Source organism: Megalops cyprinoides, chromosome 16, assembly GCF_013368585.1.
Source record: "Megalops cyprinoides isolate fMegCyp1 chromosome 16, fMegCyp1.pri, whole genome shotgun sequence".
Classification (NCBI taxonomy): Eukaryota; Metazoa; Chordata; class Actinopteri; order Elopiformes; family Megalopidae; genus Megalops; species Megalops cyprinoides.
The window spans coordinates 25,607,452-25,628,595 of record NC_050598.1 but is presented as its reverse complement, the minus strand read 5'-3'; the positions used below and the strand labels follow the sequence as shown (position 1 = coordinate 25,628,595).

The following is a 21,144-nucleotide window of genomic DNA, read 5'->3' as shown; positions in this document are numbered from 1 at the left end:
ACAAGGAGGAGGAGGAGGAGGAGGAGGAGGCGGAAAACGGTGAGATACAGAAAGAGGGAGAGGAGGAGGACAGTGAGGTAAAGAGAGAAAGAGAGTAGGAGGGGAGGACAGTAATGTACAGAGGGTGAGAGGGAGTATGAGGACGAAGAGGAGGAGGGGGAGAACAGTGAGGTACAGAGTGAGAGAGGAGGAGGATAGTGAGATACAGAAGGAAAGAGAGAGGAGGAGGGCAGCAAGATAAAGAGAGAAAGGGAGGAGGAGGGATAGACAACAGGGTAGAGGGGGAGAGGAAGAGAACAGTAAGGAGCAGAGGTAGAGAGAGAGGAGGATCAGGATGACAGCAAAGAACAGAGGGAGAGAGGGAGGAGGAGGACAGGAGTAGAGGGAGAGAGGGAGGAGGAGGACAGTTAGGAGTAGAGGGAGAGAGGGTGGGGGAAACAGAGGGAGAAGACGACAGAAAGGAATGAGCAATAGGACCATCCATGGGTCAGAGGGCTGTGCATTTTCTACAGAGCCCACCCAATACGCAAGTTCCACATAACAGGGAAAGAAAGCACCACATTAGAATGAATGCACAATACCACGCACCCCTACACATTGAGGCATCCCCACCATTAACACAGAGAGGTAAGCACGTGTATATCAGGAAATATCCAACTGTATTAGTGGATAATGTGAAAATTGTAAGCTCTGGATAAGAGCATCTACAAAGCAAGTGTAAATATAGAAAAATGTGACAACAAGAGCACAATGTTGACATGGCAAACGTACAATAAATAATCACACTACAATATTCCATTCAGTGCAACTTGAAACTAATTGGAAAAATTCAGGTGGTCAAAATGGCAGGAATATTTTTATGACTAGAACCAATCTTAATGAAAGCCAGTGAACTTTATCAGCACAATGATCAGTCTTCAGATGATATTTCAACACAGTTCAAATCACTTGTAATGCACAGGAGACAGCACTGACAGTTGGGAGGGTGACACTGATGTGCTAAACTGAAAAAACCACGCTGGGGACGGTGACAGCAGCCACTTTTTTCACATAGCGAGGACACGTTAATCAGCCGGAGTTGATTCAAAGTAAACAATGTTCCGCTTCTGTGGCATTATCTTAGAGGAGCTAAAAAAAAAAAAAGCACCTAATCACTTATCCCTTTTTTGACATAAAGCGTAAAATAAAATGGTGTGAAGCCCGAAAAAGACATGGGGATTTCCCCCCTGTCGACCAGATTTGTGGAGTCGGCAAACGAAACAAAAAAAATAACGCTACCACAGTGTTCCACCTTAGTCAGAAAGCCTGTCACATACAAACGGGACCAACACCAACAGCGTGGTGGTGAGATAACCTTTGGGAAGGACGCTGCCGCCACCTCCCCCCCGGCCTACCGGAGAGGCCACAGGAACACTGAGTCACTTCAACCCCCCTTCCCCCCCGTCCCCCTCCCCAAGTTCTCTGTAAAAAAGCGGCGTGGCGACGTGGAAACTGCCTTCACTCAGCAGTACTCCCAAGTCCCCGGCCTCTCTCAGCCACCTCTCCCATGCACCGGCTGCTATTTTCGGCACACACCCACCACTTTAGAGCCTGCCTCTGTTTACATGCCTCCGACATGATACTGGCTGCTTCAACCCCGACAGAGAGTGAAGAAAAAAAAATAAATAAACGCCTGAAAGCCCTATATTTCAAAGGTGGATTTCATACATATGCAGACATTCCAAACCTTCGGTGGCTTTTCAACACAACCGAATTTCTCCATTGAAGGAGAAAGCAGCAGAAAGTTCAAACTATAAGAAAGCGGGGCAAATCTTGAAGCAAAGTTCTGAGAGGCCTGTTGACAAATTATGCTTTTACTCTTTTGCATACAAGGGCCTAACCTAGTGCTGTTAAGACCCTGGAAACAAAAGCTTATTTATTTCCTGATAGAGAAGAGTGTGCATTATTTCAACCTCCTATACAAACTCCACCATATTTATCACATCTAAAATGCCCTGAAATGGTTTGTCAATATTAGGCTGTCTCTTTTGCTTGACCTGCTCACTTTTCACTAATAAAATGGTTGCCCAGACACTACCAGAGTAAAATTTGATGAGTCTGCAAATATAAAATAACATTACTGTCATTTAGTCACCCTTATCTAGAGCGACTTATATTGGTTAAAATTTTATCCATTTATACAGCTGGATATTTACTGAGGCAATTCTGAGTGAAGTACATTGCCCAATGGTACAACAAAAGTGTCCCAGCAGGGGAACCGAACCAGGAACCTTTCAGTTACAAGCCCTGCTCCTTACCACTATGCCACACTGCAGCCTCTCTACACAACAAAACTACAACAAAAACAACACCGAGCACCGCGTGTTCAGTACCTCCGAACAGCAGCTCCACACCGACCAGGTTTGTAAACACGGTTTTGATTTTACAAAATTTTCACCCTTGAGTCAATGATTCGACGAAAGTTTGACTCATCCAAATCAGCACACTAATCTCCCTGTCACCGTCATTCCTCTGCATCGTGTCCGCGGCCTGCCCGTTTGCACCGGCGTGCGGCAGCAGCTGTCTCAAGAAAGATGGATGCCAGCGCATCAGATGAAACGCTGCAGTTACAGTGAGTCTGTTCGAGGACTCAGCTACAGATGTTCTGGCAGCACGAGAGAGGCACTGGATGTGCAGCCGGGCTTCACGTGAATTTAAACTTGAAACGGTTCAAAAAAAAAAAATGTCGTAAGTAAAGAAAAAAAAAAATTTACTTGTGATTCATGTGGCCTGTAAAGTGTCTTCACATCTCTGTAACTGCTCACGCGGTCATGCAGCTGTGATAGTAATGGGAGAATATGTGAGAGCGTGGTGTGGGCAGACACTGACCAGCGTGGGCAGGAACAGCTACTCCACTGACGTTAAGGTTAAAAGCTGCGTGAGTGTTTCTCGTACTACTAGCATCTGATGTTGATAGCTAGCTTCGCTAGCACCAGGAGCTGGATTATTAGCATTGCCAGCTAATGGCACTGTGTTGCCAACACAGCTATTGTTCACTATCTGCAGACTTCTGTCCTTCCCCACATGTGCTGTGTTTCTACTTCTATATAATGCAAGTTAATATGTTTTTTTCATAAACAGCCTTATTTTTAACCTTGATGTGTATATACAGAATGTAGTCCAAATCAAAATAGACCATACGCCATAGGTTTGTTTCTTAAAGGTAAGTCCCCCAATTCCTAAATTTCCCATGGACTCAAGCTCACAGCAACAATAGACTGGTCAACCATGGGCTAATTCAGGAACATAACCCCTGTGGGTGGGATTGCTGTGTCAAGTTCTTCACATACTTGAATTACTTGCCGTTTTACGTGTAGTTTCACAGAGTGTTTGGTAGTTTGTGTGCATTTGGCTTCCTTTTTCTCGGCTGTCTAGTCAGGTTGCACAAGATAACTTGTGGCTTGAATAGCGGTGTGCTTACACTCGGGAGTGTTGTTAGCCTGGCCTGACACGGTTGCTCATTCATCTTGAACGGATACACTTCTGTTCTTCCGCGCTGGAAGTCACTCTGCATAAGAGTGTCTGCTAAATGAATGCAATGCAATGTAACACATATTTGAATGGACATTTGCCTGGTAACATCCAGCGGACATCTTAGCAGTCTCCCTCTCTTTCAGCGCCGTTTCCTAAAAAGCGGCGCAGTTGTGCTGTAAAACATGGCTTGACCTAGATACGGCCAACCGAAGCAGCAATAAAGAGCCATATAAAAACCACAGAACACTTTGTGAGCGACTGTTCTGAGGTACGAGGGACACAGGGTGAGGTGGCGCTGCTGTACCCACCACAAGGTTCTTGAAGGCCACTGTGGCTTTCAGGATGTCACTGTAGTCTGGGTGGGCTTCCTGGAAGGGGGAAGACAAACACTTTGGTCATGTAATTGTTTTGTTATTTTATGTTAATTTAGAGTTCATCTCTTTGGTATTTTACCCTAATCAGGAACAACTTACATAGTAGATACAAGTGTAGTTGTAGTGTAGACTTATATGACTCAGCACAGGAACAGGACGTAAGGAGTATGTGAACCGGCTGACAGTGGGGCAACGCTATGCTAATGCCGCACTAATATTAGCGCTACGCTAAAGGCAATAACAAAGAGATTTAAGAATGTGGGAGGACTTGAAGCAGATAGGCAAATGAGTTTAAGTGCCGGTGGAGCAGTGCTGTGAGCGACGCCTACCTCCATGTGTCTCTCCAGCTCCTGCAGCAGGGTGGGATACTTGTCCAGCCGCATGAAGGGCCTGCTGAGGCTGGTGGTCAGCGTCAGGACCCCCGGGCTGCTGGCACCCTGGCTCTCCATGAACTTGTCCAGCTCCTCGCTGGAACAAGACAGTGACACAACACACACCATGACACAGCCCTGACTGAGACTGCGGGTCGCTGTGGAGGCTGTAATGCTGTAATGCCCATGGAACCGCTTTTTGTGCTGCATTTAGAAAATGAGAACGAATCTCCATGGTGTCACTGTGTTTCTCTCCACACTTTTTCATCATTAAATGACATTTTCTTCATGTTTTTTTTTTCATGCCACGTTTTGTTTTGTCTGTTTAATCCTCATGGTTCAGGGAGATGTTCTCTTATCTCGAGAAATCCACCATTTCCTGGGAAAACAACATTTCACACACCTACCCCGCCTTTTTTTAATCTGGCAACCCAATCGCTCTGCCTAGACTTACCACAGACCCCATTCCATCCCCTTCCCCTACCTTGAGTCACGAGAGACAGAAAAACATTACACTGGATGGCCGAGTCTGATTAAAACAATAAACAAAAGAGATAACATTTTTTCCAAACAGTCAGTCAGTGCTCTGATCTTTTCATTAGAAAATTAAAAAAAAAAAACAAAATCACGTTTTGTCCTTGATTTATTGACTTTCATAATTCATAATAAATGGGGTTAATGATATTAGATTGAAACAGCCACGTCATAATTAGATCGGAAGCCGAAACGGAAGTTTGACGCATTTTGACTTGCAAATTTGCGTTTAATTGTTCACTGTGCATGCTGCCGTTCATGTTAAATACAAATGAGGTCCCTTAAAAAAATGAAAAGTGTGTCTTTAAAGACCTGCTCTTTGCTCATGAGCTTAACCACAACTATAGATATCCTGTTAGATTAGGAGCAATTTCCTGTGTTGTTCTCCTCTCTGTTACTTTCGGTCTTAGGCTGAGCCTTTTCCACCTTAGCAAACCAGGGGAGAGATGCAAAAGCCAAGCTCAAACAGTATCAAATAACAACTCCCTCAGCTCTGAAATTACAGAATCAAAAAGTAACACTTCACATCAGAAATGATTCTCATGGAAGATGCCACTGTTAGTGGTATGCAGGATGTGTATGAAGAATGATAGGAGTCGAATCAAATTTTATTTCTTTTTTAAACTACATGCCAGTTGGCATCACTTATTTTCTTATGCAAATCTGCATGGGAACCCTTTTGAAAGTTAACCTGAGGGGTAGGAAATTCAGCATGCGCATAGCTTGTAGCCTGCAAGTTATCTCTTCACAACATTCCCTCCTTACCAGACACAGAAAGCCTGACACCTTGTGGTTCTTTGAGGTACACATTAAATGTGTCCTATAATTTGCACAAAACGGCTAAATGATGGAGATGGTTTTATCACATTTGCAGATTTGTACTGTAGTATTTGAGGTGTACATATAGATTTGCCTTGAGAAAACAGGTTGTACAACAACAATTTTGAGAGGACATTTATCACTTTTACAGATCTTCAATCTTCATAAGATTCACTCCAGCCATGAACACAAAAAAAAAAAAAAAAAAAAAAAAAAAAAAAAAAAAAAACTTTCAAAATCAAAACATAGCACCTTTTGTGAGGTTATCACACTCCCTTGCATTCAAACACAACTTCTGTTGTCTACATTGGTGTGACAGTTCTCGGTATTTACAACTAAACGAAACCTCCCAACAGTTCCAAGCCATCTTTAAGCAATAGAGCACGCCTCACCTGCACTGGGGCCTTAGCCACAGGCCATAGCTGCACATTGAGCTGCCGTGGCTCAGTAATAGTGTCCACGAAAGGCATGCGTATGCGTATGTGTATGTGTATGTGCAGACGCAGGCTCGGACTCACCCGTGGTCAGTGAGCACGCACACGGCCGAGGGGTGACTGGAGCAGTAGGACAGGTACAGCGTCCTGATCTGACCCATCAGGTTCATGTAGCAGCCACCGACACGCTGCTGGCCTTCTGACACCCTGAGGGAGGGAGGCGGGGGGGAGCAAGAGAGACACAAAAAACAGTCATATACCGGGTGACTGTGAGGCAGAAGAGGTACATGGAGAATAATGCAAACTTCACCTGGCCCCTTGTGTCCTGAAGGACAGGTCAGTATAGGATGCCAACAGGGACAGACTGAATGAAGGACTTCTAACTTTCCTCAATGAAAATGTTACATCTCTGCTTCTAACTCTGGCTGCTGTAAGAGCTGCTGCACAAGTCAGCTATGCTTCTTTTTCAGCCGTTTGAGAGAATGAGTGACAAATTATCCTACATTCCTCACTCTTCTTCTCAGAACCACTTACGATGATTTCATCTTTAATTTTCATATATTATTATCTCTTAAGGGAAGAGGACAGAGGAGTGCCAAAAAAGAGGGGGGGGGGCAGATAAGGTCAGAGAGACAGCTGTGATTGACAGATCTACAGATCTGGTGTGAAATCAGGCCTTTTGTGTGAATCCTCCACAGCAGTTAATGAATGGGGAAAATCTGTTAAAATTTTTTAGGCGTTGATATTTCCTTTATTCACCAATAGGGGGCACTCCATGACCACAAAAAACAGACACTTAAGGCCACAGTTCCACTTGTCTTCTGCAGCAACAGATAAGATATAGCACAGGCGTTTTACAACAAATTGGCCACCTAGGATTACAGTATGTCTGCCAACCCCAAGCAAGATAGTGGGTTCACCCCAAACACAGGTGAATCGAGCACAATGGCCTGTTTACTCTGTGAAATGCCACAGCCAGTAAATGTCTTCACTAATGCTTATTCCTGTGTACCAAAAGGCTATTCACAGATCGTCAAACAGTTTTATGCTAGAAAATAATTAAATATTTAGCTCCGACACTTATACATTAGATCTGGGTATAACAACTGCATTTGACATAATGTCTCTGTCGCAGTCTCTCCAACAGAGGAGTTAAAAAAGCACAATCATCAGCATTACTTCCTCTGCCATACTGTAGCAAGCAAATGCCAATTCATGCAAGTAACCTCATTTCTTTACACAACACAACACAGATAGATGTAGATGGTACCAAAGTCTCAACTCTAAAGGTGATCTAGGGACAGCAGCACTGTACTGGGTTGCAATAGATCGGCACACATCGAATTGGAGAAGGTCAAGGCAAGCGTGGCTAAAATCCATGATACACCACTGCCAAATGAGAGCTGAATTTTAGAATTCAGTTGGGAACCGACAGTACCGGCACATTACAAACTAACACGTTTGCAGCGATTCCCTTAAGACGAAACACTCCCATCTGGGAGACTGCAAGACATCACGGAACGCAGAGCAAAGGCGGCCACAGTCCTCCTTCTGAGAACAGCGATACACAGGAAAAGTGCCCCCCCCCCCAATACCGCCCTTACTTAGTGCATTCCTCCAGAGACACGCAGAGGTGCTGCTGAAATGTCAGGATGTCCTCCAGGTTCCCCGTTAAGCTCGCGCTGTCCGCACTGGACAACCTGGCCAGAGAAAGGGGACACAAATGCACTCTTTAGTGGCGGAGGATTTTCCAACTGCTCTGATGCTTCTGATACTAACACGCATGCACTGCAAGCAGGGTAACGCGCTCATCCTTTATGGGGAAAATAAAGCGGCAGCCGCTCTACAATGGGTTTCTGCTGAAAAACGTAAAAGCATGTGCGTTGTATTTCCCTGGTTCCTCCTGTGGCCTGCGGAAGAGGCCGTACTGGCCCCCACGAGACCCACACAGCGAGGCTTTACCTTTTAGCCAGTCACTTGATAGCTTAATTGGGTCATTCATTAGCATTTTAAAAGACTGCGCACACTGCGTTTAGTAATTGATGAACACTCGGGAATCCTGCAGCACTGAGGCTCCCGGGAGTCGGGTTTACTGGGCTTTTTTTTGGGGGGGGGGGGGGTTATTGTGTTTATTCAGGTGCGCGCTCACCTGTCGCTCGCCTGTAGGGGGCGCAGGTAGCAGCTCAGCAGGGTCTGTAGCTCCTTCACAAACTCCCGCTCGTGCTCCAGGATGTCCTGCACCACCTGAGACAACAACATCAAACGCGCCTCACAGTGGAGAAGGCTGAGGCAACGTCACAAATCGATGGACCCCAGTAAAGAACTGAAACCTATCATAATATCTACACTGGACCATTCGGCTGCACAAAAGCTTGCACAAACTTAAGTTTTCATTCAGGTTTTATACAATTTATTCTGTTGCATTAAACCAGAACAACTCAGTGTCTTAGCTTTTAGAGTAGACAAAAGACACACAACACCAGGCAGACAGGACCCACGTACCACGCTGTAGTAGTTCTTCGTCAGCTGGGGCAAGTCAAATCCTTTCACAGCTTTGGGGGACATGGGCTTCTCTGGGGGGGCCAAACAAACACACAAACACGACAGGTGGCTCGTAAAACCGCGGGTGGCTTGCACTGCTCTCACTGACCCCAGTTTCTTCAAAGCTGGAGCACACCTGCTCTGGTAAATCACTAGGGTCATCTCCGCCCCAAAACAGCAGGTTCAGATGTAGCACATTAGTCACCATACAGAGGAAACACTGACAAACACAGCACATTTGTAGCTGCCGACTCGGCGGCCGGGGTTAGACGCCCACTCTGATGAAACCCTCCGTGAGAATCACACCGAGGCATTGACCGTGAGCAACCATGGGGACCTGAACTCCGATCTGTGATCCTCCCCCATCTCACTCTCACTGCCCTGACCGGATGCTGGAACAACAATATTCTACCATGACATTCACTAATGTGATTCATAAATCACATGTATATGTTATATGTCTATTCTTACATATTTCCAGCTTATGTCAATCAACTTCTGTAAGGGCCAGAGAATAATTTTTCTTTTCTTTTCATTCAGCATTGGGTTTTTTTCTGTTTTTTATTTATTCCCTCTGGAAAGAGTGCTCGGTGAAGTGTCCTGTGTCAATTATATAGAGGACTATATTATAAAGAGAACTATATTAAAAGTTGAGCTGAGCTGGAATAAACAGCAGAGTAAGATGTAACAGAACCGGGCCGTCCGGCATGGAGGCGCACCGCTGTTCCCCTTTCCCCACTGACCGGAGGGCTTGACCTCGCGGACGTAGTTGCTGGGGAACCAGCCGGTCTTGCCGTTGAGCGTCCCCTCCCACCAGCCGCCCTCCTCCTGCCGGGTGACGCAGATCAGCTCGCCCTTGCTGAAGGACAGCTCGTCCTCGTTGTTCTGCTTGAAGTTGAAGCGCGCCTTCACCACCAGCTGCCCGCCCCCGCCGTTCTCCGACATCTCCTGGGCAACGAGAATTAAAAACAACAAAAAAAATGGTGTGTGTGTGTGTGTGTGTGTGTGTGCGTGTGTGTATGTGTGTGTGTGTGTGTGTGTGTGTGTGTGTGTGTGTGTAGGGGGGGGGGGGGGGGGGGGATTAACAAGCCAAATACAAACCATTCACGTTGATTTGTGGGGTCTTGTTTGCAAAACCAAACATTACAGGGACTGTTAATGGAGTTTAATAACACACTGTGTCTTGAGGATGCTGACACATTTACAATGCTGCCTGCCTATCATGGCTAAAGGAACCAGGAAGGCCTTAAATACACCGTTTCTGCTGCACACATGGAATGCAAAAGGTTGAGCACGTGCAGTGAACTATCTGACCAGCTTCCAAAGGGCCCAGAGGGACAGGCTCCTAATCTTGGTGTGTGTGTGTGTGTGTGTGTGTGTGTGTGTGTGTGTGAGAGAACAGAGAGGTCCATTCAGCCCTTTTTAGCTTGCCTTTTGGAGGTGAAGTTTCCCAGAGTCCCTGACTCTATGACAGAGCCCATTAATCTATGCATGCGTAGCCATCGTGTGTGGATGTGGGTGTGTGCATATGCGTGCATGACAATGTATGTGTGTGAATGTGCTTTTATGACAATACAAGTATGTGTGAGTGTGTTTGAGAGGATGTGTATGTGTGCATTTGTGTGCGTGTATGTGTGTTTGTGGCCTTACCACAGGTTTGGACTGCCTTCGCAGGACCCTGGTAGACTTGGAAGAGGACAGTGCGTTTGAGGAGGACGACCGGCTAGGTGCAGCAGCAGTCTGCTGGGGACATGACCTCTCACTGATGCAATCTGCAGAGAGAATCACAGCATGGACACCAATACTTCCCCCGAGAAAAATGAACACAAACACGGTAAACAGGCTGCTCTGTGCTAGCAGCGTGCTGATGACAACATGCGCGTCTGCCACTTCACATGTTACAGATTACCGTACGGGTGCTCTCACCTCGCCGCACTGGGAGAGCGGATGTCGACAGCGTCTGGCAGCTGCGCTACCTCATTCAGGCCACAGCTCACGGAGCTCACAAATCAACAGAGCCACTAACTCGGGCGTCTCATTTATTCTTGGCAGAGAGCGCCCATATCGGTGCTGTTATCGGACCCTGGACTTACTACCCTCGCAACTTCGCAAGCCTAGGAGAACAGCTGCAACGATCCCAATCCAGAAATGCCTCCCCTTACCTGCTGGAGTTTAACACGTTACCTGCTGGGGTCACAGCAATGAAGACTGGAAGCCGCCTCAAAAAGAAAACCCTCAGCACAGTAGGTGTGTTTCTCAGCAAGTTTGGCAGTTGCCCCGCCCATCTATTGTAGTTTAGAATAATCAAACGGGGCTTTGATTTGAATTGTATGCAGAGCATATAGAGTAACAGGTGGCTTCATGTTGCCGTCACCTGTAAATTCTCCTTTTACTTTAACGCAGTAACACTGCAGACAGTGACCAGTTACCCTCTGCCATGAGCTCCCTCTCACAGTGGATGGCTCCTAAGAGCCCGCAAACTGTGCTCCACTGAGGCCAAATCAAAAGGCTCCCTCACCACATGAGAAGGTGGAGGACGAGATGCCTCACGATGCAGATGTAGGATATCACAGCAAGGTCATTTCCAATGCAGATATGCATGGCTACATGACTGGGGACTGGGGAGCTTGACTGGACATTCAGCGACCCCCACCCTGCATAAGAGATGCACTTGAGTCTATCTGCCTTATCACCCTGGCTATTTTAAGCGCGGCAGCCCCATACTCAGGCACACTCCAGCGAGACTGCCCTGCTGAACCCCGCTCCGTGTCCCGCAATTTCCATGTTGCCGTCGGCGACACCGGAGACACGTCGTCAAGCCCGTGCTGCCTCGCTGCACCGTCAGAGCGATGAACGCCAGGCCGTCGACCGAATTTCACGCCGTGCTTCCTCAGAGCCGTGCAGTTCTAACAACAAGCAAGCACCCCCCCCCCCCCCCCCCCCCCCCTTCGCGTTCTCCATCCAAGATAACAGAGGAGAGAGGGATAGCCTGCGGGCATGCGAGCCCGAACGTCTCCTAATGATTCATCTTTCATTTTATTCAATATGCTACAGACAAGCAAAAGGAGGAAACAAATATCCAGTGGTGTAACATTCAATTTGCTGCGCGAAGACTACATTCTGTGAAAACCGGTGCAAAAACAACGAAGAGAAAGTTAAAAAAGGAGTCGTTTTGTGCTGTCAATTTAAACTTCCGCCGTGAGCTAATCCCTTTCCGCTGAGCTGGGATCATCGTCGACACCTCCGCGTAATCTTCCTGGAGACTCCATTATTGAGGCCTGAGCACACGAGAGAAAGCTGGGCCCAGCCATTTCTGTGTGTTTTGATGAAGACCATCTGGGCAGCAGGATTAGCTGAATATCCTATTAATGAGTACGAGTGTTGTGCATGAGTTGGGGGGGGGGGGGGGGGGTGTTCAGGGGTGGGGTAGAGAGGGAAGCAGATTTCAGGCGCTGATAAATCCAACCGCTCATCATGGCACTGTCATCTACCTGTCACAAAGGCCCACGGGCAGCCAGGGGTGGCCAAGGGGACAAATCTCCCCTCCACAGGTGACGGCACTGCAGGGGATGAGTAAAGAGGATAGCACTTGGCCTATCAGTATCTGGGAGCCTGTCAGGAACGCCTCCACACCTTGGGCTCCACATGCTGTCCCAGAGGGAGACACAGCACCAGATTATTCCTGTCACCGCAGGAATCCCACAATCCCCTGGAAGGACGACTCCCACAGGTGGTTGAATTGGTAGTGGTACCACTTGTCACAACATTCAGCAACCAAAAAAAAATTCTTTTGTTTTTGCCTGCTTAGCAGTGACCCTTTTGCAAGGCACAGCTTACAATCATAGATATTATCCTTCATTACAGCATAACGTCTTACTGAATAATACCTTTCTCAAGGATACAAAAGCAGCTTTCTCCACACTGTTCAAATCTGCAACTGGGTAATCACAACTGGGACCAAGACTAGACCGGTTTGTATTAGTTCTGAAGCAGAGCACTGAAAACCAAGTCAGTAGAAGTAATGACATAATCATAAGTAGCATTCTGTCTACTATTCAAAACCATGTTAGAGAATGCACATTATTTGAGGATCAACAAAATGCTCCATCAGGGTGAATTATGCAAGAAATGTTTACATTTTTTCCGTTTTATTGCATTTCATCATAGGGCTTACAGTTTTATTACAAAAGATCACTTTTCTGAAAGCCTGTGGCCTCCCTGAACCAAAAGCTATTGATTTATCTTCTTCATAACGTTTTAATATTTACCACCAGCACACTTCTCCCTAATTCCTATAGATTTTTATATTGATCTGTTTAAAACACGCTGTAATCAGAAAGACTTGTGATTCAATGAGTGCAGCACAATATCCATGGTGAGGCAGAGGCCACTGTTAAACATATTTTTCTGAAATGGTATTTTGAAATCCTGCTGAATTCAAAGCCATAATGCCAAGCATCTATTTTGACATTACTGCTATTGGGTTTAAGATAAAAAGGAACAAAGCTGTATCATTATGGGGATCAATGATGCTTTCAGATCTTTAAGACAAATCTGTAAAATTTTAGATGTCCTGAAATTGGTATAATTGAATGCATTGTTGAATTGAATTTCAGAGATCTCTGTCTGGGCTTTCAGCGCTGGCTGTTATTTTTAATACAACAGGAACAAATCAGTTTGTGCCGACATACACAACGAACCGTGACCTATAAACCTGGATTCCATGCAAAACCATGTAAAAAGTGGAAATGATGTCCACTGTTGTGAAGATGAGACCTGCATCTTCACTACTGTTCAAGAGGGACAACTCACTACTTCCACTGCAGGAAAATACTCTGTGCCTTGATGACCTCCTTTTCAGTCCTTACCCAATGCCTTGTCACTTCTAATGATTTTCTTCCCTTCCCGTGGCTGGCGGCAACGCAAAAGATATTTGCATTGATCACCTGCTTGTTTTAAACTGAAAGCAGATTGAAGTCTTTTTACAGTAATTCTGTTTTATTTATAATGTATTATGTTCTAGATACAGTCAAGTTAAAAAAAAAATAATACGATACTTACTGTAACTATTATCCCTTTCCCTATCCTGGGTAAGAGCACTGGGTAAATCAAAATAATAATAATATTAATAAAAGATAATACTAACACTGATAGGGCGAGAAGGAGCCAGTATCAGTTTAACCCTCATTTAAACATACTGTAACTCACAGCCGGCCATCACTAATCCTCCCTGGCACGCAGTCAGGTGTTCACTACCGCACCTGCTTATGCGCCATCGCCGTAACAACCATCTGAGGCTGGAGTGTGGCGCTTTCTCGCATCGTGCCAGTGCTGCAGGAGTCCTGGCGGCCAGGCATGTGGAGGAGCGAGGCCCGCTCGTCTGCAAAAGTGGCACATCGCCGAGAGGTGCAAGGAGCGGGGGAGGGGGAGGAGGGGTGGCGTGCAGCGGGCCGCGAGAGAGGACACCTTGGTGATTCACGGAGGCCCCGGGACAAACCCCGCGCTGTAGCAAAAAAAAAAAACAACAAAAAACGACCGACTGCAAGCTGAAAACACGCTGGCGTGTGCTCGAGTTGCCCTCGCTTTCCCAGCTGCCAGGCTAAAAACCATCTGCGGTTGCACTCGCTAGAAAAAGAGGCCAAGAACGATTAGCCAGGAACAGCGATGCTAGAGATCATCTGATCTGAAAAGGGCAGACGCAAGGTAGGTAGGTCCAAGCGTCATAAAAACCTCAACTGGTACGGTGTGGTACAGCATACATCAAAGGTTTTTCTGTATTACAACACTGTGGTAGACTGTCTGCCATTTCCTTTACAGCAATGTGTGTCAGTGAGGCAGACACTGGTTTAGAGGAACGAGGCACTAGACAAAAGACTTAAAGAGCTGGGATGGTGGTTTCGTCCTTACCTTGAGTGGCGATGTTCACTGCCAACAAAGTGGTCAGGATCTTGTCAAAGTTCTCCCCCGTGTACAGGTCCTCTGGTTCAAAACCCTGGCAAAGACACAGACTCTTCAAACCGACTGCCAACAAGACTGAACAAAAAAAACAAAAGAAAAAAACAACTAAAAACAAGGTCAAAAAAAAAAAAAAAAAAAATCACACAAAAGCTTCCTTTCCACCGGTCAGGCGCAGATGAGCAGAGGCCGGCTCAGTCGACTCGAGGGAGCGGATCGCAGCCGCACACTGACACGCTAGTCTGATGTGACTAAATGGTACATGGTGTAGGGAACAAAAAAGCAGCCCCAGCCCGAGCTGAGAGCAACCCACATTTTAATGATCCAGAAACAAATTGTTCCTTCCCATTTGTGATTGGATGCGCCGGCCTTCTGTGTTTTGTTTGGCATGGACTGACTATCCTCTTTCCTCCCAAGGGTAAGGTTACACATGTTAAATAAAACATCTTAAATATAGAGCTGGGCAGTGGTGCATGTGGCTTTGCTTCCCGAACCTCCCCGTACGGTCAGACGAAAACCGCGGACTCGCACTGGCCAAAATAGCACGCCTAAACAAAACTACCAAAATGCATTCAATAATTCATCGGGTCAGACTCCTAGTAAGACGTCAACAGGTACAGAAACACATCCAACAAAGCTCCAGAAAAAGGACAACAACCTATCAATATACTTATATTACTGAATGTATCAACAAAACCTGTTTGCTTTGCACTCTCCTGCCACACAGTATATTACTGTATGCCCTTGGCATTTGTGTTTTCTTGTTGTTGTGCTGCATCTATTAACTTTTACGTAGCTTCGAAGGTATGGCAAGTAGCCCATGCGGTCTGAGAATAGAGACCCGATGTCGCGCTGGTGTTCCTTCCTCATTCTGTACTTCCACACAGAAGTGAAAGCTCAGTGGCCCCATTGTCCAATCAGACGTCCCGTTTGCACCATGCCTGCACTCTGTGACTGAGGATAAAAATAGGGCCCGCATTAAACGGAGCTGACCGGAGAATGGGCGAGGCCCTGCCGAAAAAACCCCGCACAGAAGATCCTAATGATACCCTCCGCGAGCGGCTCTTTTCTTCTGCCCCTGCTGCAATCGGGCGCAGCGCTACCACCAAGGCTCTAATTACGGAGTCAAAAATGGCATCAGAGTTAAAACGGGAAGAGGCTCGCTGAACGGTGGTTGAAATAAACCCTTTCGCTTTAAACTGCAGCTGGAGAAATGTCTTTGTTTTCGAGCGAATGAAATGTGTGTCCTCCGTAACAGAGAATACACATTTAAGAGGACAGATTTTAGGAGGCCACCCCCCCCCCAGGTGGGCAGGATGGAGGAGCATGCAGCTGGTGAGGCGGTCAGTGAAAACACAGCTCGATCTCGGGATCTCGGTCTCAGCCTGGGCCTTCCAACAGTGCCTTTCATTCCCCATTTAATGTTAAAGGAAATAAAATGAGCATGGAAAACAGTGCCTTAATTTACTGATTCACCATAATGATTTCCCTCTCTCTCACACACACACACACACACACAATAATTTTTTTTCTTCATACAAAAAAACCCAGCAATGTGAAGCTATTCCCTGTGCAGACATAATAACTACTTTAAGTCGGTTTATTTCTTTGCTGTTACTGAGGCACAAAGACAATTTCTTCAATTCTGCGTAATGAGAATGACCTTAAACTGGAGACTCATTACTCAGTCCAATGTACGAAGCAGATGCACCCCACACTGGGAGTCAGAACAGGAGGGAGAGGATGACTGACAGCACACAGTGGGAGTGGCGGCGTGTGGTCCATCAAAGGGTAGCTCTGTGTACGTGTGTGTGTGTGTGTGTGTGTGTGTATGTGTGTATGTGTGTATGTGTGTGTGTGTGTGTGTGTGTGTGTGCGCGCACATGCACTCCTACACCCCAATGTCTGCTTGTCTGTGGACTTCAACGCAGGATAATATTCCCACTTAGCCGACACAACACGTTAAATCAAATCAAAATGAGAAGTGCTGGTTCACAAGGGAGGCTCATGAGCGAAGACCAAACGGACTGACCGAAGGAACACGAGCACCTGAACTGCTTTGGATGAAAGCGACCGGTCAGGCACCAGTGAATGGCTCTCTCAGCTGTGACTGGCCTACAGCCTGTGTCCCTCCCCCCCCCCCCCCCGAGTGACCACTCATCGGGACCATGCACACGGCTGTCTGGACAGGTGGGCACACTCTGCACCATACAGCACCGAGAGGAAAACGAGTCTGATCTTTGTATGTGTATTTGAAAGCAATAAAAATGGACTTACCTTAAGGATATGACAATTAGCTATGTATAATGGTCTTTGATGGTCTTGAGTTGTCAAGTGACTATTTTTTTAAGTGAACAATACAGCTAGCTATAATGAAGTCATTAAGTTAAAAAGTATCTCTAATGGTGTGTTTCAAAAGCTTCTCAAAAGCCCTTACACAGATTCCAATATGCATGTGTAGCCCCAAAGTGAAATGAGGAAATTCAGTTCCATAACTGCGTGTCTCACTCACATATAGTTCTGCTCAACAAACTATACAGAAAGGTTCGCATACAATTCCAATAAACAGACAAATAAAATGTAGAGATGTGCAATCCAACATAAATTGACCAAAACATACACAAGCAATGTACTCATTTTGTGCTCAGTTTTGTGGAAATGGCAAAGTAGACTACTGTAGCTAATCATCTGCAGTTGTGGGTCGTTTTTTTCCTTCAAAAACCGCTAATATATATTTCCCGACAAGTACAAGTCGTGTTGTCGTGGCAACACTACCTTGATTTGCACAAGTAGCTAACGATAATGTGATTGTAATTACATGTTTCAGAATCTGCCCTGTATCTAACAGTCACCTCCATAGCTGCAGTTGCTGCACAGCAATTCTCAGAATACCTAGCAACCAGGTCATTATTGGTCGATGACATTGCTGTTCACGCCAATAATCATACTAACTAGGGTATGACATCAAATGAGAGTATAATGTCTAAGGGAGAAATGCACGAAGCAGCAGGAGAAACAGCCTCGTGTGCAATTATTCATAGCTAAAAACGCACTCACCTCAATTTTCAGAGCTGTGCATCCTTTTAAAAACTCTCGTATGTTGGCAAGACAGTCAGCTTCGGTTCTTGGATCCTGGCAGAACTAAAAACGACAGACAAAAATACCAGCGTTCGATGCCTGTTTCAAAAATCTGGGAAAGCAAGCCACAAGTCCAGTGTTTGTGTCATCAATGAATGCGACGCAGCAATCCACGATGGCTTAAGACCGAAGTGCACCGTTTCGTTGAGTTTACAAAGTAACTGTACATGCTCCCTCTGTCGCCCTCCTCCATCCAGACCCGCGAACACATCCACTCATAGGAGCTGTCACACTAGGAAGCTAGCGACAAAGGAAGTGACGTAAATATTGCAGCCAGCCGGCTATTTTATTAATGGATGGACAGATAAAAAGGAATTGACGTTCAGTACTGCATTTTCAGTTGGCACAATTTACCCATGTAACCTTTGGGTAACTTACCCTAACCTGATATATATGTGTGTAGCTTTGCAACGCCCCCCAAATCCAGACGATTTGCTGGTGTTATATAACAAAACAAATGTTTAGGAAGCTATTTTAGGCGTTATATGCAGTGGTAAAACGAGTAAGCAATCTGACGCATTGCATCTTGATTTATCAGTAAGTAAAGGACTTTGAGGAAAGTGGCCTGACCTATTCTGTAAAACTGATTTAACCAATGTCCAAAAGAATTTTGGCAAACTAAATGTGAAACTACACCATGCACTTCCTTTTTTCAGGCTCCTAAAGTCGACAGATTAAGCAACCACCAAAGTACATTTAATATTTTGCAATTCCGTCTAATTTTGTGCGGGTTTCTCATACGTCCAGTAATCTGTGAACTGAGACATACCTTGCCACATATTCCTCACTGTGCAAATGCTCTCAAAACAGGTGTACATAAATTCATGAGTAAATTATATTTCGATAATCTAACCCTCTGTAGATAGGATGACTCTGTGCATCCTCAGCAACGCGCATATAAAAGACGATTGCATCTAGAGGTAATAAAAACAAAATACATCCGCTTCTTTTTTTTTTTTTTTTAATTTGGCACTTTGTACTGCCAGTATGTTGTCATAGGTTTTCTCTAACAGCAGGGGTGCGTCAGGACGCAGTTTTGGCCTTGAAAATACCCTGTCCTCTGAGTTACAATTGGAGCCAGTAGATTACCGTGCATCATTTCATGCGCAGTTGCTCATATTTTCTACAGCCATAGTAAAACTTTATTTTCTACAAAAAACTACAGCCAATGTCTTGTTCGATGCATAGTGGTGAAGTTACTACTACACAGCCTACACGATTCCAAAAAAAACGGTAGTTTTTTGGAACTGTCCTGTAAGGCAATACCGTTTATTAGGTATTGCTACTAGTCGAACGTTCATGCCAAACATCTGTCAGCACAATGCAGGAAGTTGACTACTATTTAAGTGATGCAATCTAGAGCAGACAAACAGGCTTCAGTCTAGTGTTGAAAAGCAGGTTTCGTGAAGAATTTGACCTTCAAGCCTCATATGCTTGCCATAAATGTTTTTTGATTGTCATGAACAGCCTGCACGTAACAGCTAGCTAATTAGACTCAAAACACGGTCTTCCGCGGGCAAATTTATGTTGCCTCGGACCTTAGCAATATGCTACCATATTAAATAGACAGACATGAATACTATGTAAAAAACGATCCGTTCAGTCTCATGAAACGACAGTGATGCTGCCCTATCTGCATGCATTAACTTACCTTTTGGACTGACCCAGGCAGCAGTCGCTCCATAAGCTTACAGAGGACAACTCCATCCTTAAGGGACCCTTTCAGAAATTCCTCTGGATCCGCGACGTTCTTTTTCGGAGAATTAAGCACGCCTAATGAGATGAGCCAGGTCACGGTCTGCTCCTCCGGGTTCATTGCTGCCGCAGGCCGTATACTAAATCGAAAACCCCGGTAGGCAGCAAGTTTGAAGACAGGAGTCGAAATGCAACCCACATCCGTGATCGCACTTCTGCTTTTTCTGCACTGCCGTTTCAGCGGATCTATCGCTTATCTCTTTACCGCTACGATCTTTATCAATCCATCCAGTCGGTATTTAGCTGCTGGCATGTAAATTGCTGCCATGCTTATCGCTCCCCACTCCTCCCTAAACTGAAGACCTCCCTCATTTCCTGGTCTTCTGCACTTTCCTCAGGGACAACGCTGTTTCCTTACGAGTGCCTGGAAAAACCACGCCAGGTGAACTAAACCCATGCTTAGTTAACTTTGGATAAAAACGATCAACAGAACCCTGTATATTAATATTCTGACAAACTATTGAAGATGCAGCATGTCCACACAAAACCTAAGTAAAATTAAGTCTCCCAAACTCAAGGTATACGAGGCTAAGCTTACATATTGCTTAGGGCAGGGGTGTCCAAACCTCTCCTGGAGGGCCACTTGTCCTGCACGTTTTAGATCTCTCCCTGCTCCAACACAGCTGATTCAAATGATCAACTCGTTATGAACTCCCCAAGCTGCTGAATAACAAACTGATCATTTGAATCAGCTGTGTTGGAGCAGGGAGAGATCTAAAAAATGCAGGACAAGTGGCCCTCCAGGAGAGGTTTGGACACCCCTGGCTTAGGGGGTCAGTCATCTAGACCAGTGTTTCCCAACCCTCCTAGAGGACCCCTTGTCCTGCACGTTTTAGATCTCTCCCTTCTCCAGCACATTTGATTCAAATGATTACCTCATTATGAACTCCTGAAGCTGCTTAATAAACTGATCATTTAAATCAGCTGTGCTGGAGCAGGGAAAGCTCTAAAACATGCAGGACAAGGGTTCCTCCAGGAGGTTTGGGAAGCACTGATCTAGACTGAGCTAAAAACTGTTAGTGTCAACTAGATTCTAACCGATATGTGTTTCAAATAATACGAGACCAATAACTTGGTTCATTTTTAATTCTTTATTGAAACACCCTCATACAATCATTTACACTTGATCTGCGCGTGGCTCCTATCGCTGTCCACAGATGGCCAACGTGAGTAGGCTCTCTGCTGCCCCCCCAAGAGATCCCAAGGTCTTGCAACCAACTGATGGTAGACCTAAAGAAAAATGACAAAGGTGATTGAAGGCATCCATAAGCAGGCATTTGCAAAACTGACTCCTTGGACTAACTGCCATCTTGGTTTAAAGCTACCATTTCCCCTCTAGTGAAGCCTGGCTCTCCCACTGCTAATCCCAAAAGGGGTGGAGCCATCAGTGATCAGTGACTCACAAATTTGAACCAATCATACTGTTCCATACAAACAACATGCACACAAAGACTTTTTGATTGGGCAACACCAGTTTCATTGATCATACCTCTCAGACCTCATGTAGAAGGCGTGGCTGCTCAATAGCTGTAGTCTTTGGTCTGTGAGACTCATCCATTTAAGTGTACAGACATCGTAGCACATTAACCTAAAAAAATAAAACTAAAATCAGTGAACAGTCATTTCTACGATTGGTAAAAAGAAAAGGCAAAAAGAGAAGTTCAAAACCATTTTCCTTTTTCCCCTTTGAGAAATGTTCCAATTTAGTTG

At 45.5% G+C, this 21,144-nt stretch overlaps 1 protein-coding gene across 5 annotated transcripts in view; it reads right to left on the bottom strand.

Moving 5' to 3' along the window:
* Positions 1–19,709, bottom strand: part of arhgef6 (Rac/Cdc42 guanine nucleotide exchange factor (GEF) 6) — a 30,688-nt gene extending 10,979 nt beyond the window's left edge. For 4 of the 5 annotated variants that reach the window (XM_036547992.1, XM_036547993.1, XM_036547994.1 and 1 more), the window contains exons 1-11: positions 19,331–19,709; positions 17,599–17,682; positions 14,494–14,578; positions 10,237–10,358; positions 9,330–9,534; positions 8,548–8,618; positions 8,195–8,289; positions 7,650–7,745; positions 6,130–6,252; positions 4,217–4,355; positions 3,822–3,881 (exon numbers count right to left, since the gene is read on the bottom strand). In XM_036547992.1, coding sequence (XP_036403885.1) covers positions 3,822–3,881; positions 4,217–4,355; positions 6,130–6,252; positions 7,650–7,745; positions 8,195–8,289; positions 8,548–8,618; positions 9,330–9,534; positions 10,237–10,358; positions 14,494–14,578; positions 17,599–17,682; positions 19,331–19,495 — 1,245 coding nt within the window. In that variant the 5' untranslated portion in view covers positions 19,496–19,709. Of the gene's footprint in view, positions 1–3,821; positions 3,882–4,216; positions 4,356–6,129; positions 6,253–7,649; positions 7,746–8,194; positions 8,290–8,547; positions 8,619–9,329; positions 9,535–9,687; positions 9,838–10,236; positions 10,359–14,493; positions 14,579–17,598; positions 17,683–19,330 lie in introns of those variants that run through there. The other variant, XM_036547996.1, reaches the window with a different exon arrangement.
* Positions 19,710–21,144: the final 1,435 nt, after the last annotated feature.